This window comes from Galeopterus variegatus, unplaced genomic scaffold, assembly GCF_000696425.1.
Source record: "Galeopterus variegatus unplaced genomic scaffold, G_variegatus-3.0.2 Scaffold3858, whole genome shotgun sequence".
Classification (NCBI taxonomy): domain Eukaryota; kingdom Metazoa; phylum Chordata; class Mammalia; order Dermoptera; family Cynocephalidae; genus Galeopterus; species Galeopterus variegatus.
Genome location: NW_007729969.1, coordinates 15,899 through 29,348, shown reverse-complemented (window position 1 = coordinate 29,348; position 13,450 = coordinate 15,899). Strand labels below are relative to the sequence as shown.

The following is a 13,450-nucleotide window of genomic DNA, read 5'->3' as shown; positions in this document are numbered from 1 at the left end:
CTTTAGTCCTCTCCACAGCCATGCCAGTAAGACGGGCTCTTAATTTTACAGGGAGCACACGGGGCTCAGAGGGTTAAATAATTTGCCTAAGTTTGCATGGCTATTGTTAAGTGGCAATGCTGAGCATCAAACTGTGGTGTGTCTGCTGCAAAGCCCCCTTGCATGGTAGGAGAGAGCTGGGGCAGCCAGCAGGGAGGCAGGCCTGGGATCCCAAAGAAACGAATTCTTTGTTAATTCCCATACTCATTACTGCGCTGCTTTGGCCGCCTTGCTCCATCCTCACTGCTCCTTGGGCCTCGTGTGATGAGGCACAGCGAGGGAGGAAGGCCCAGGGAGCCTGAACTCCAAACGGGGCCATGCTAGGAGAGCTGCAAATCAGGACTTTGCATCCAAGGGAAATCTGGTTGGGGGATTGGAGACCCTAGAATCTATTTAAAACCTAGAGAATCCTAGGAAAAGAGGGTGGAGACTCAGGGCAGTGCATCTCAGACTTCACTAGGTATGGAAGCTCCTGGAGATTAGGACATATATTCTGGCCTAGTAGGTCTGGGGTGCAGCCTGAGAGCCTACATTTTTATGAGTTTGCAGCTGGTTCCAGTGCTGTCACACTTTGTGGAGTGTCTGGGTGCAGCTGGATCGGGGCCTGCGTGGAGGAGCTGCTGGACAAGGGTGCTTCTCTCAAGAGCAGATGGCTCATCTACCATGAAGGCAGAAGAGGCCGGAAGTGCAACTGCCCGAATCCGCTTCTTTCTCTCTGGCATGGTGTCTGACGCCTCCTCTCCTCTCCAAGAGGGTACAAAAGCCTCTGCTGAAGGCCTCTCTAAGGATGATACAGAGCTCAGAAGCCATAAAAGAAGAGAGTGATAAATCCAAGTCCATAAAAATGAAAATTTTCCGCATTACAAAACCCACCATGAGAAAAGATAAAAGAAAAACTACAAACAAGGGAAAACTATTCGCAACTTGTATTACAGATGAAGGGCTAATTTCCCTAATTTATAAAGAGGTGTTAAAATCAATAAGAAAAAGACCAATAATCAATAGAAAAAATGGGCAAAGCCTATCAGCCAACAAGAGATTCAAATATATAAAGATATTCTCAGCCTCACTCATTTTAAGAAAAATGAAAATTAAAGCTACACTTAGCTATTAATTTTTTCCTAGCAGATTGGCAAATATAAAAAAAATTGATGAAACATCACATTGGTGAGGGTCGGAAAGTGTCTGCTCACATCCACGGCTGATGGGGGTGAAATGAGTAGTGACCCTGTGAAGGGCAATTTGGCAAGGTCGATCAAAACTACGCATGTTTATTCCGTTGATGCAGAAATTCCATTTCTATGAACTTATCTTACAAATGCACCTGCAATTGTGGAAGATGGCGGCTTGCACAAGCTTACTCATTGGGTGGCACTCTTTGTAAGGGCGAAAAGATTGCAAGCAATCTAAATTTTCATCAGTAGGGGACCAATTAAATTAATGGCAAGTTTATACGATGGAGTACTCTACAGCCATAAAAAGAATGAGAAAGCTGTCTGTGTATTGCCATGAAATAATATCCAAAATGTACTGTTAATTGAAAAAGCAAGGAGCAGGACTGTGAGTAGGGCATGCCACTGGTTGTGCAGAAAGGAGGGAGATATACGTATTAACAGTGCCCTGCACGTAGCCGATCTTCAGGGACCATTTTGTTGAACTGAATAAGTGAAAGTAAGGCAGTGCTGGCTCACGGTTCATGCTGGCGCATCTGCTACCCGTGCTCCCGTTTCCCCAGGCCAGGCCACGTGGGCAGGAGAGCTCAGGGATGCTCCCCGAGGCAGCTGGGTGGGCCCGTGTATGGCCCTCAGGGGAATGTGCTCTGACCAGCCCCTGCAGGAGATCTGGAGCTCCTGGATGTGGAGGGAGGTGCTGGCCCCCGTCTTTTGTTTCCCTTTGCCTCACATACCTTCCTCCCTGGTTTTCACCGAGTAGTGTTGCTTGAAACACTCTGGCTTGTACTTTTCCAGGTTGATTAAGCCATAAGCTGGTTTGCTAGCCCAGGCCTTCCTGGGATTGTGGTCAATCTCCTGCTTTTCCTTTCCCTTACCTACTTGCCAATTCTTAACCCTTGACCCACGCCCACTTGGTACCCTCATCTGGGTGGTGTCTTCTTTATACTATGGTCCTTTTCTCTTCTTGCTCCTAACATCTCTCTTTCCCATGGGCCAGGAGAAAGGACTGTGGCCCTCTGCCCAGGGCACTTTTAGAGAATCTGGCTTTCTTCATAGCCACAGAATTATAATGGCTATTGTTTAGAGAGTACTTGTAAAGTCCTAGGCACTGTAATAAGTGTTTTTCACTCATTATCTCAGTTTTTCATTCAAAAATTCATACGTAATGCTTCCTAAGTGATAAGCACTTCTTTGGGTCTGGAGCAGAGCAGTGAATAAGATAAAGTCCCCCCCCCCCATGGAGTTAAGAGTCTAGCAGGAGAGATGGACAAACAAATATATATTTCCGGGTACTGCTAAGTGTTACAAAAAAAATAAAGCCAGTGAAGGGCACAGGGACTAACAGGGACACGATTTTAGGTAGGGTGCTCAGCGAAGACCTCATCTGAACAGGGGCCTGAATGGAGGGAAGGAGCGAGCACCGTGAGTATCGGTGGGAAAAGCGTTTCAGGCAGAGGGAACAGCAAGTATGGAGGCCTCGGGTGGGAATGCAGTGAGCAAGAGGAAGAAAGAGGCCAGAGAGGCAACGTGGGTCCCGTCAGGATGGGTGCTGCAGGCAATGGGAAGGGCTTTGAAGATAGCCTGCAGAGCCATTGGAGGGCGCTGAGTCTGTGAAGTTGATGTGATTTTTCCTGTCCCACAGCCGAGAGAACTGAGACTGAGAGACGTCAAGTACCTTGCCCAACATCACCTAATAAGGTGAGGGAAAGATCGCAGGTTTGTACAAACTCACTCCCACAGGACACCGTCAGGAGGCCGGGTCTCAGCCTCTTCCAAGGACTCCAGTGCTAACACCCCAAAGGCTGGCTGAGGGAGAGGAGAAGGACTGTCCTTCCATAGGTCCCTCCAACACAGGCACAGGCTGAAGGATCGCACAGCCGAATGCCATGGACATGCCTGGGCTGGCTCCTGGAGAGGCTCTCAAGTTCCCCACAGTGGGCAGGGTGGCATTGGTCAAGCACCGTGCCAGCTGGACCCAAGGAAGTGCTGACATGACACAAATGTCTCAGCTCCACACCTGCCACTGTCGGTGAATCAATTGAGTCACTCAACTGAAAAATTAACTCAAACCCACAGACATCCCTCAAACCCACAGAAGGTCACCGGGGGGTGCACACTGAGGCTGAGGCTGCTGGGCACTGTCGTCCTTGCCCCAGCCTCTCTACGCAAACACTTGTGCCCTCAAGTCCAGGAAGCCCAGGGCCCTCTGGAGCCTCCACCCTGCCTGACTCGCTTGCCTTCCCTCTGCTGGCAAACCTCCTCTCAGGCCCAATGGCTCATGCCTGCCTATTCTTCCTGGGATTTATTTATCCAATTCTAATTGTCTGGCTGGGCCACAGGGGCCACAAAATGCAGGGGCTTTGCTCTGAAGGATCTTGGAGTCCAGGGGGCTGGGAGTAGGGAGTCAGATACCTGGAGAAATATAAGCTGTGCAGTGGTAGAGTGTAGACTTCCTGAGGGCAGGGTATTTGTGTTTCATTATGGAAGCCTCCTCATGCTTAGGATAGTGCCTGGCACATAGTAGGTGCTTAATAAATGTTTGTCCAGTGAATGAATGAATAAATGAATGAGTGGGGCTATTGCTGGGCTAAGCATGGAACTGACATGATTCTGACGTAGTGGTCCTCACCATTGGCTGCACTTGGAAATTGCCTGGAGAGCTGTACAGTCTGATAGCTGGGTCTCACCCCCAGAGGTTCTGATTGGATCGACTGGAGTGCAGCTCAGCTGGGATCATTAAACATTCCCCAGGTGACTGTCATGAGCAGCGAGGCTGGGAACCACTGCTCTAGCACTCAGTGGGGCTCTGTAAGAGCAGGGGAGGGGCTGCTGCCCTGCAGGTGCTCTGTGCTGGGGGGCAGGGAAGAGTCTGTCCCTATCCTCTGGCATCCTGCTTGCCAGGTCCACACTGAACAGCCCTTCCACAGTTCTTGTTCCTGCTTCCCGGCCCTCCTGAGTTTTCCTGGACTCACCCCGTCCACAGGCGTCCCTTGATGCTGCTCCCTTCCTGACCTTGTCCCACATTAAAGAGTTGATCAGCCCATCAATTAATTGTGTCCTAATCCAATCTTGGCTTGGTTGGAGAGAGGGCAGTAAATCCAGCTGGGTAATCATGCCCTGATATTTGTGTAGGGATAATTACTATCTCTCAGGCCTCACTTGGTGGCAAGATGAGATGAAAACCCATAAAACACCACCCGGGGCTGTGGCTCATTGTTTCTTGGCTGCGCATGGCTGGCTGCCAGCCACCAGCGCTGCCCGCCCCTGCCCCTGGCAGGGCCCCAACCTCTTCCCCTCCCATTCATGCAACTGGCAGGGCTCAACATCAGGGGCAGTCTAGGGGCTAGTCCTGGCTTGGATTTGGCAACCAGTAGGGGCAACATTGTGGCCCAGAGGAAAGCCAGTGTGGATGTCGGGGTTGGGGGGAGCAGGAGGGTGGCCCCCACAGCCAGGCCATCACCAGCCTCCAGGATGTTGGGCCAGGACAGTGCCTGCTCAGGTCTGAACCACAGGATCTCGTCCAGAGCCAACCCAAGAGGCTGCTGCCATCTGGAGTTCAGTGCAATCCAACCTGGCCCTGAAGGTACTTGAGGCCCTGCACACCCCAGGTGGACATCATGGCATGGGGCTTTCCCCCCAGATGATATGGCCCCACAGAAGCAGACTTGAGATCTGAGCCTCAGAAAACATGAGAGTCAGGGGTAGGGAACCACCTTGATCTGTAGCCCAAAGAACATGGCCCTCAATGCATGAAACACTGAGCAGCCACCATGAGCCAGGCTCTCCATGGGGCCCTCAGGACACAGGACTGAGTAAAGCCAGGGAGTACCTTGATTAAAAGGAGAGGTCCAGAGTCAGGCCCCTGGCTTTGGATGATGGGACTTACGAGCTCTGTGGCCTTGGGCAAGTCAGGTAACCTCTTTTGCCTCAATTTCCTCAACTGTAAAGCGGGATTTACCAATACCTAGCTAATTGAGCTGTCGTGAGACTTAAATGAGATAACATAACGCTCACATCAGGGCCTGGCACACAGTAGGTGCTACTTAAGTATTAGCTGTTGTCACTATCGTTACTATTATTTAGCCCTCCGGGCATCCATCTCCCTCGTCCGTTCCTTAGCGTGTAGAGCCTCGCTATTCAGAATGTGGGCCTGCACCAGCAGCCACATCACAGCCTGGGCGCATGACAGAAATGCAGGACCTGCCCCTCCAGCCTGCGGAGTCTGCATTCACACGAGACCCTCGGTGATTCGGGGGGATGCACGCTTCAGTTTGAGAAGCTCTGGGCTAGAGAAGGCTCCATGAACTCACGTCTTCCTCAAAATTATATCCCCAGCACCTCTTGCCACTAGTTGGGTGTAGAGTAGGTGCTCGGCAAAAACTTGTGGGATGAATAAACGAGCTCAGCTAGAAGCTGTGGGGGGCCCTTGAAGGATCTCAAAGCACTTTAGAAAGGGAGCCAGTGTAGGGCAGATGCCAGATGGTGTCTGCTGGCTACGGCAGTAACCCAGGTGATAGCAATGGGTGCTTGAAGCTGAGCAGGAGCAGCGGGGATGGAGAGGAAGGAGGGTTAGGAGGACTGGGGGACTGTTCAGACTGGGAGGTGAAAGGGACACACAGTCTGAGGAGAGACTTGGTCTCCTCTGTTCACGCCCCTGCATCTTGGCCCAGGGCCTGGGAATGAGACGAGAAGCTTCATGAACAACACAAGAAGAGGTCCTCCTAGGATGGAGGGAGGTCCTGGAGGCAGCAGGGGACTGTGCCTGGGGATCCAGTAGCAGTGGCCTGAGGAAGGGCCAGGGACCCCAGGCCCTCCCCCAGCTGGCATTGGGAGAGAGGAGGTGGGAAACAGGCAGAGGCTGAGGCCCCGTCCTTACCCGAGAAGGCATTGTTGGTGTTGAGGAAGTAGATCTCCTCCTGGCCATCCCCGTCGATGTCGCAGGCTGTGACCCCGATGGCGTTCCCCTGCCGGTCCCGCAGTGCATAGTAGGGTGAGCTGCGCTCGTCCACCGCGATGTTCACCAGCCGCTTCTGGGCCCGGTCGTACTTCAGAACCAGGTTGGGGCCGTTGTACCTGGAGGAGGGACGGGGTGGGGACATTGGGGAGGAGAAGCTGGGCCCACCCTGTCCCCCCTGACCAGAGCATGGGCTGAGTCGTGGGGCAATTCTGCCCGAGAGCATTCCCAGGGGACCCTTGCCAGCTTTGTCTCGGGGGTCCCTGAGTGTTTGATGAGTGTCCCTGTATCAGATGTGGGTTCAGGCACAGTGAGAGTCCACTGGGCCCCTGAGGGACATGATAAACAGGGCGGGGTGGTGGCGGGGAGTGGGCCGCCAGTGACGGCCCCCTTACCACAGGCTTCACTGAAGAAAACTAAAACCTCCCTGGCATTTATCTTGCCCGCTTCAATGTAAAAGGCACTTTCACATTTATGATCTCATTAATTTAAATCTAACAACAATCAAGTGAGGTAGGCATGGAAGGCTGCATTATTAACCCATTCTACAGGTGGGTAACTGAAGCTCATCAGGGAAACGGAAGCCCAGAGAGGTTGAGTGCCCTTTGCAGGGCATCACAGCTAGTAAGTGTCAGGTGCTGGGACTTGAACCCAAGACCCTTGTTATGGTTTGAATGTTTGTCCCCTCCAAATCTCATGTTGAAACTTAATCCCCATTCTAACAGTATTAAGAGGGCAATCCGACTATGGTATTTGAAAGGTAGAGCCTTTAAGAGGTGATTAGATCATGAGGGCTAGACCCTCAAGGATGGATTAATCTATTCATTGACTAATGGTTTAATGAATTACTGGGTTATTGGGGAGTAGACTGGCGGCTTTATAAGGAGAGGAAGAGAGCACGTTAGCACACTCTTGCCCTCTCACCGTGCATGCCATGTGATGCACTGCCTCAGGATTCTGCAGGGTCCCCACTCAGAATGCCCTCACCAACTATACCCCCTCGATCTTGAACTTTCCAGCCTCCCAAACTGTGAGAAATAAGTTTCTTCTCTTTATAAATTACCCAGTTTCAGGTATTCTATAACAAGTGAAAGAAAATGGACTAATGCACACTTTCTGCTCTCCCAAGAGACCCTGCATGAATGAGCCCTGGAGGAGCAGAAGGCTTTGTCGTTGAGGTTTGGAACACCTCTCTCCTGAAGAACGTCTCAGCATTTAAGCAGTAGTATGAAATCAGCTTCTCCGTTGGGAGACTATGAACACAGCTAAGTTATTAGGTGGACCTGCTGAATCTCCTTTCCTAAGGAACTCAAGACAAAAGATTGAAGTGCCCATCAGGCTCCTGCACCCACACCACCTCCTTGTGGCATGGAAGCCCAGGCCATTCCTGCCTCAGAGGCTTTGCATTTGCTGTTCCCTCTGTCCAGGATGCTTTTCCACTGGATATCCACACTCTGGCTCCCTCCTTCACCTCCTTCAGGCCCTTGCTCAATCATTCCTCTGCAGTGAGGCCCTCTCTGCCCACACTCCCCAGTTCTGCAGCCACCACCACGACAACCCTGTACACTTTACCCCTCACCACTGTTCTCTTCCCCACAGCTTCCACCACCAGCTGACCACTCTGCCTTCTTGTTTATCTCTTCCTTCTCTGTTTGGTCCCACTAGAGTGCTGTTAGCTACATAAGAACTTTTTGTCTGTTTTGTTTTCCAGTGCCTAGAATGGTGCCTGGCATACTGCTGTTAGCTACATAAGAACTTTTTGTCTGTTTTGTTTTCCAGTGCCTAGAATGGTGCCTGGCATACGACAGGTGCTCAATAAATATTGTCAAATGATTGGATGAACGAGACCTCAGAGCTCATGCTTGGGTCATAAGGACTTAGGTATCCCATGGTTAATTTCTTCCCATAACCTCTCAATCTGGAGAAAATGAGGGTCCCACAGGAAAGCAGCATGCCCAAGGTCATCCCCAGGCAGCAGAGCCATGAAAGTCTGAAGGCCACCTCCTGCCTCCTGGGAGCACCAGCTTCCCAGGCTCTCCAAAGGAACCCAGCCAAACCCCATCCACAGAGTCCCTGACCCCTTGCCTGTGTTTCACCCTGAGCGTGAGCATCCTGAGTGAAGTTCAGGTGCTGGCCTCTGGATGGTCCCCAGCTGAGAACACCTGGGGAGGGCAGGAAGAACTCTCCAAGGCCTTTGAGAGAAATTGCTTCTTTCTTTCCTGAATCAGATCCAACCTGGCCCTCTCCTTTGTCACCAAGATGCAGAAGCCAGTGAAGTTTGGGGATGCTAAACAGCTGGCCACGAGCCTTCTGGCACCCACAGTGTGTGAAGGGAGAGACGGCCCTCATGGGGGCTGAGTCAGAGCCCGGTGATGGAAGGTGGCGCCTTGGACACCTTGATGAAGAGTGTTTGAGGGCTGCTTGTCGATGTAAGGAGATGTGTCTAGGCAGGGGAGACAGAACACTTGGGTTCCAGCATTGTCAGCAGCTGGCTCCAGCCCTTGAGGACAGGAAGTGCCTTTTGAGCACTAAACACTAGTCCTGAAAGCTTCGGGGTCTTTTGTTCTTTCATTGCTACTGCACCTCCTAAGACGACTATATTCATGGAGTGTTTGGCCTTGTTAAAAGCTCTCTCACATGCATCGTCTCACTTGAGCCTTGCATAGTCCCAGAACGAAGGCAGGTGAGGCATTTTTCTAGAAAAGGAAACTGAGGGTCAGAGAGGCAAAGTGAAGTCCAAGGTTACACAGCCTGCGAATGGCAGTGCTGGGCCTTTGTCTTTAGGGTGCAATCCCGTGTTCTTTCTACACTGCCTATGATGCCAACACTCTTTATCCTCTGCAGTATTTTTTTTCCTGGCAGCCTCCCCCAGAGTAGCAATCTTGAGAAATGCCCGAAAACTTCATGAAAATGGCAGCGATAATGGTAAACTACGTTTCTACAGCACTTTACAATTTGTAAAGCACTTTCTCATCCTTGATCTCATTTGCTTCTTAAATGCTCTGCCAGAGATTAGGATGGTGGCCTTGGGCTGGTCAGTTCCCTCTCTAGGCTCTGGGCTTCTCTTCTGTAAAATGAGAGAAATGGAGGCTGGCGGGTTAGCTCACTTGGGAGACCGTGGTGATGGTAAAGTGATAGAATTGGACTAAATCAGGGGGCCACAAAATGTGCGGACAAATGCGGCCACAGGGCCCTACACTCTCAGTTTTAACCAGAGCATTTCTATGCTGATACATTTTATTTTATGCATCACCTTCCACAACGTTGTTTGAACAAGGGATTCCAGAGCCAAAGGTTGAAATCCAGTGGACCAAAAGCTCTGTGGTCCATGTGTCTAACTGCAACCTTTTGAGATGAGCCCAGCAGGCGTCCCCTCCCCCAGGCTATGGCTGAGGAGCCACCATATGAAGTCCAGCATTGACACCCTCCTTCACATCCTCTGGCCCTTGGGTCTTTACCATCCCCTGAAGCCAGCTCCAAGTGGGATGTGAGGAACCAGGGCCTCCCCACATATAGCTCTGAATCTGGGATGGCTTCGGTACACACAGGTCCCTGCACCCATGGTTGTGGCCCTGGCAGAGCAGATGGCCCCGGCTCATCTCTTCTTTGAAGAACTTGGCAGTGCTAATTCCAGGACATCCTCTAAGGGGATTGTGAGGTGATGTTACTAGGCTGTATCAAATTCTTGGATCTGTTACAGAATGATTATGTGCCATAGAGGTTCCCCCCAAACCTACATAGTGTCCTGGGATGAATGCTGACACTCTGGTGTTCTTCATCTGCCACCCCCACCCCTAGACGCACAGCCCCTAGGTTGGGTTGACAGCCCATGGTGCAAGGCCGTGCACAGAGCTGCCTCCCCCTCCACCCAGGTGGCCCTTGGCTGGGTCTGCTGATACCCAGAGCCTTACACCATCTTCCCCAGGAAAGTAGCCCTACCCCTTCCTCCTCTTCTCCATGGAGCTGGCACTCCAGTTTGTTTCCTCGCACTCCCTGAATATGCTCTGCCCTTTTCGATCTTGTGTCTTTGCTCAGCTGCAGCCTCCCCCTCCCGAGGGGAATGTTCTCACCCTCCCATCCTCCCACGAAGCCTGCCCGACTGCCCTGGCTGGATGTGACCTTCTCTTCTCTGGATACCCACAGCGTTTTGCTCCTCGCGTATTCCTGCGAGGGCAGAGAGGTTTGTGTTCCAACATCACCTCCCTCATTAAAACATCTGCTTCTTGAGCCCAGGAAGCATGTGGAGTGGATGCATCTCTGCATTTTCTGTGCTTACAGCAATGCTTGGCATCGAGAGGGTGCTCAACCGTGGCTCACTCAGGAGAGTGCGGTGCTGATAACACCAAGGCCCCGGGTTCGGATCCCATATAGGGATGGCCGGTTCGCTCACTGGGTGAGCGTGGTGCTGACAACACCAAGTCAAGGGTTGAGATCCCCTTACCGGTCATCTTTTTAAAAACAAAAAACAAAACAAAACAAAAAAACAAAAAAAATACGTCTGTTTGATGCAAGAATGAGTGAGTGAGTGAATGAATGAATAAAAATAATCATGGGGAACGTGAATAGAGCAGTCGCCACGTGCCAAGCACTGTTCTAAATGCCTTATTCCCACTGTCTCATTTCATCCTCACAACAGTCGTAGGATGAAGGTCTTATTAACGTCCCTGTTTTACAGATGTGGAAACTGAGGTGCAGAGCTTAGATGGCATGCCCACAGTCACTGTGGTGTCAGTCCCCAAGCTGACAAGCCTGTGGAGCCAGATGTGAGCTACAGGGGATTACTGTCTCTGACACCTGCCAGAAATTTTGGGGCACTTCTAGAAATTTAGGAGGCTTTGAAGCTTTGTTAAATGGAGCCAGGAAGTGGGACAAGGGCCCATGTTCTTTTTTTTTCAAAAGATGACCGGTAAGGAGATCTCAACCCTTGACTTGGTGTTGTCAGCACCACGCTCTCCCAAGTGAGCCATGGACTGGCTCAGGCCCATGTTCTTAAAGACCAGCTGTGGCTTCTAAATGTCAAAGGACGGGCAGCAGGCAGAAGCAATGGGCTTGGTGGCAACTGTAAATTCTGCTTGAGAGACATCACCAAGGGCACAACCGGTCCTGGCTGTGGGTGCCATCCATAGGGACAGCATTGCTGGGGAGAGGAGGGGGCCTGGGGTTAGCCCAGAGCAGTCTGGGGGCGGAGGGTGTCCTGGCCCTGCTGCTTTCTGGATCTGACCTTGAGCTTGTCATTCAGTTCCTCTAAGCTTCAGCTTGCTCATCTGTAACTCGGGGCTGCCACACACCTCACAGGATGGCTGTGAGGATTAAGTGCAAGAGCGTGTGTGATGACACTTGGTAAACTGTGAGGAGTTACACAATTATAAGTTGTTATCATTATTTTTTTTTTTAAATTCCAAGGCACAATCTCATTCTCCAGTGATCATTTTGATAGTTTGCAAACATGCTCCAGTATTTCTCTTCCCCAAACATCCCACCCTTGATTGCTCATCCTTTACAGGAATATTTCTTTATTCCTGTTTATAACTTGACTTCTTAAAAAAGCTGTCCTCACAAGCTGTCTCTACTTTCCCACCACATGTTTTCCCCACCCAAATCCACCTTCCACCCCAACTCCACCAAAGCCAGCCTTGCTCCTGTCATCGGTGGCTTTCCTGTGGCCACATCTAGGGACACCCTTTCTGTCCTCATCTCCCTTGGCCTCTTGGCTATATATGGTGTAGTTGCTGCCTTCTCTGCCTCTGCCCTGCCACTCTCCTCTGAAAACTCTCCCCTCCTGGCCTTAGGATGGCAGCTGTGGGTTTCCTGCCTTCTCTCTGCTTCCTCTCCTTCCCTCTGTGCAGATTCTTCCACGCTCTTAATGCTGGAGTCCCCAGGCCTGGCCCTGGGCCCTCTCCCCTTCTTTCTCTCCCCTTTCACAAGGGGTTAATATTCATTCCCATGACTGACACCTCCCAAATTTACATCTCCAATCCCAATCCCCAATCCAAACTCAGACTCATATATCCGACTGCCTACCTGACGTGCCACTTGCAAGTGCCACAGCCACCTCTGATAGAACCTGTCCAAAAGGGAACTATCGATTGCTCAGCCCTGCCTCCCCGAGTGAGCCCCCAAGTACTAAAGGCAGAAGCCTGGCATCAGCCCTGGCTCTCCCTACCCTTGTCTTCACATCTAATTTACCAGCCAATCCTGTCCTTTCTATCTCCTAAAATACTTCACATCTTTTCTCTTCTTTCCTCCCCTACTACCACCATCTCTGAAGAGCTTCCTTTCTATGCTTCCACACTTGCCCCCTCCCAATCTAATTCCCCCGCACTGCAGCAGAGTCATTTTTTTAATACAAAAATCAGATCATGCCATCCTCCTGCCTAAAACCCTTTGGCGGCTTTCCATTGTGTTGGCATGAAACCAGAGCCATGATCACTCCTGGCCCAGGAGCCTGGCACGGCTGCTCCTCCACCTCGTTGACCTCCTCCAGCTCCATGGGCTCCTTTCAGCTCTGACTGTCCCACCAGACATGTGCCCAGCCAGGGACCTCTTGCAGGATGGCTCCCTCTGCCCCGAACACTCTCTTTCTACTTCCCTCCTTCCTGTCCCACAGTTGGCTCCTTCTCATCCTTTAGGACTCACGTTAAAAGGCAGCTCCTTAGAGAGATCTTCCCCCTTGCTGGTATCCCAGTCACTGCATCCAGTCCCCTGCTCTTGCTTGCTCTATTAGTTATTGCTTACTCCTCCCAGTAAACCACAAGCTTCACGAAGGTGGGGACTGTGTCTTGTTCACTTCCGTCTCCCCATCATCCCATGCATAGTGACAGTACATGTGTAGAGTGGATGGAAGAGAAGTTGCCTAGGGAGGTACAAGTTGCTGAATGAAAGGTCAACTGAACCTCCAGTCTTTTGTTTGGTTTTTGACCCTCCACTTTCATAATTCCCAGAACATATGTACAAACATGTTAATGACAAAAAGGATGCCAAGAGTTGGTATCTGGGTAAGGGGGAGGGAGAATAACAAAGTGTTATAGATATAGAGGATCGACTTCTTTTCTGTTCAGAATCATTGACCCATATGGAAAAAAAAAATCACTTAGGCAGTTGTATTAAGGGGAAGCCAGATAAAAGAATGTAATCATTGAGTACCTACTCTATACTGTGCTAAGTAATTTATGTATGATTTCTCATTTTACATAAATAGAAACTTTTTTTTTTTAGATTTGAAAGATATATAAAATATGCTATTTAAGAAAAAAAAACTAAAGAAAAAAATATGCTACCTATTTTG

General features: G+C 50.6%; 1 protein-coding gene across 1 annotated transcript in view; it reads right to left on the bottom strand.

Annotated features, from left to right (window-relative positions):
* Positions 1-12,655, bottom strand: part of CRTAC1 (cartilage acidic protein 1) — a 68,685-nt gene extending 56,030 nt beyond the window's left edge. The window contains exons 1-2 of the mRNA XM_008586178.1: positions 12,618-12,655; positions 6,088-6,284 (exon numbers count right to left, since the gene is read on the bottom strand). Of these exons, the coding sequence (XP_008584400.1) occupies positions 6,088-6,284; positions 12,618-12,655 (235 nt within the window). The remainder of the gene's footprint in view (positions 1-6,087; positions 6,285-12,617) is intronic.
* Between the last annotated feature and the right edge of the window lie 795 nt (positions 12,656-13,450).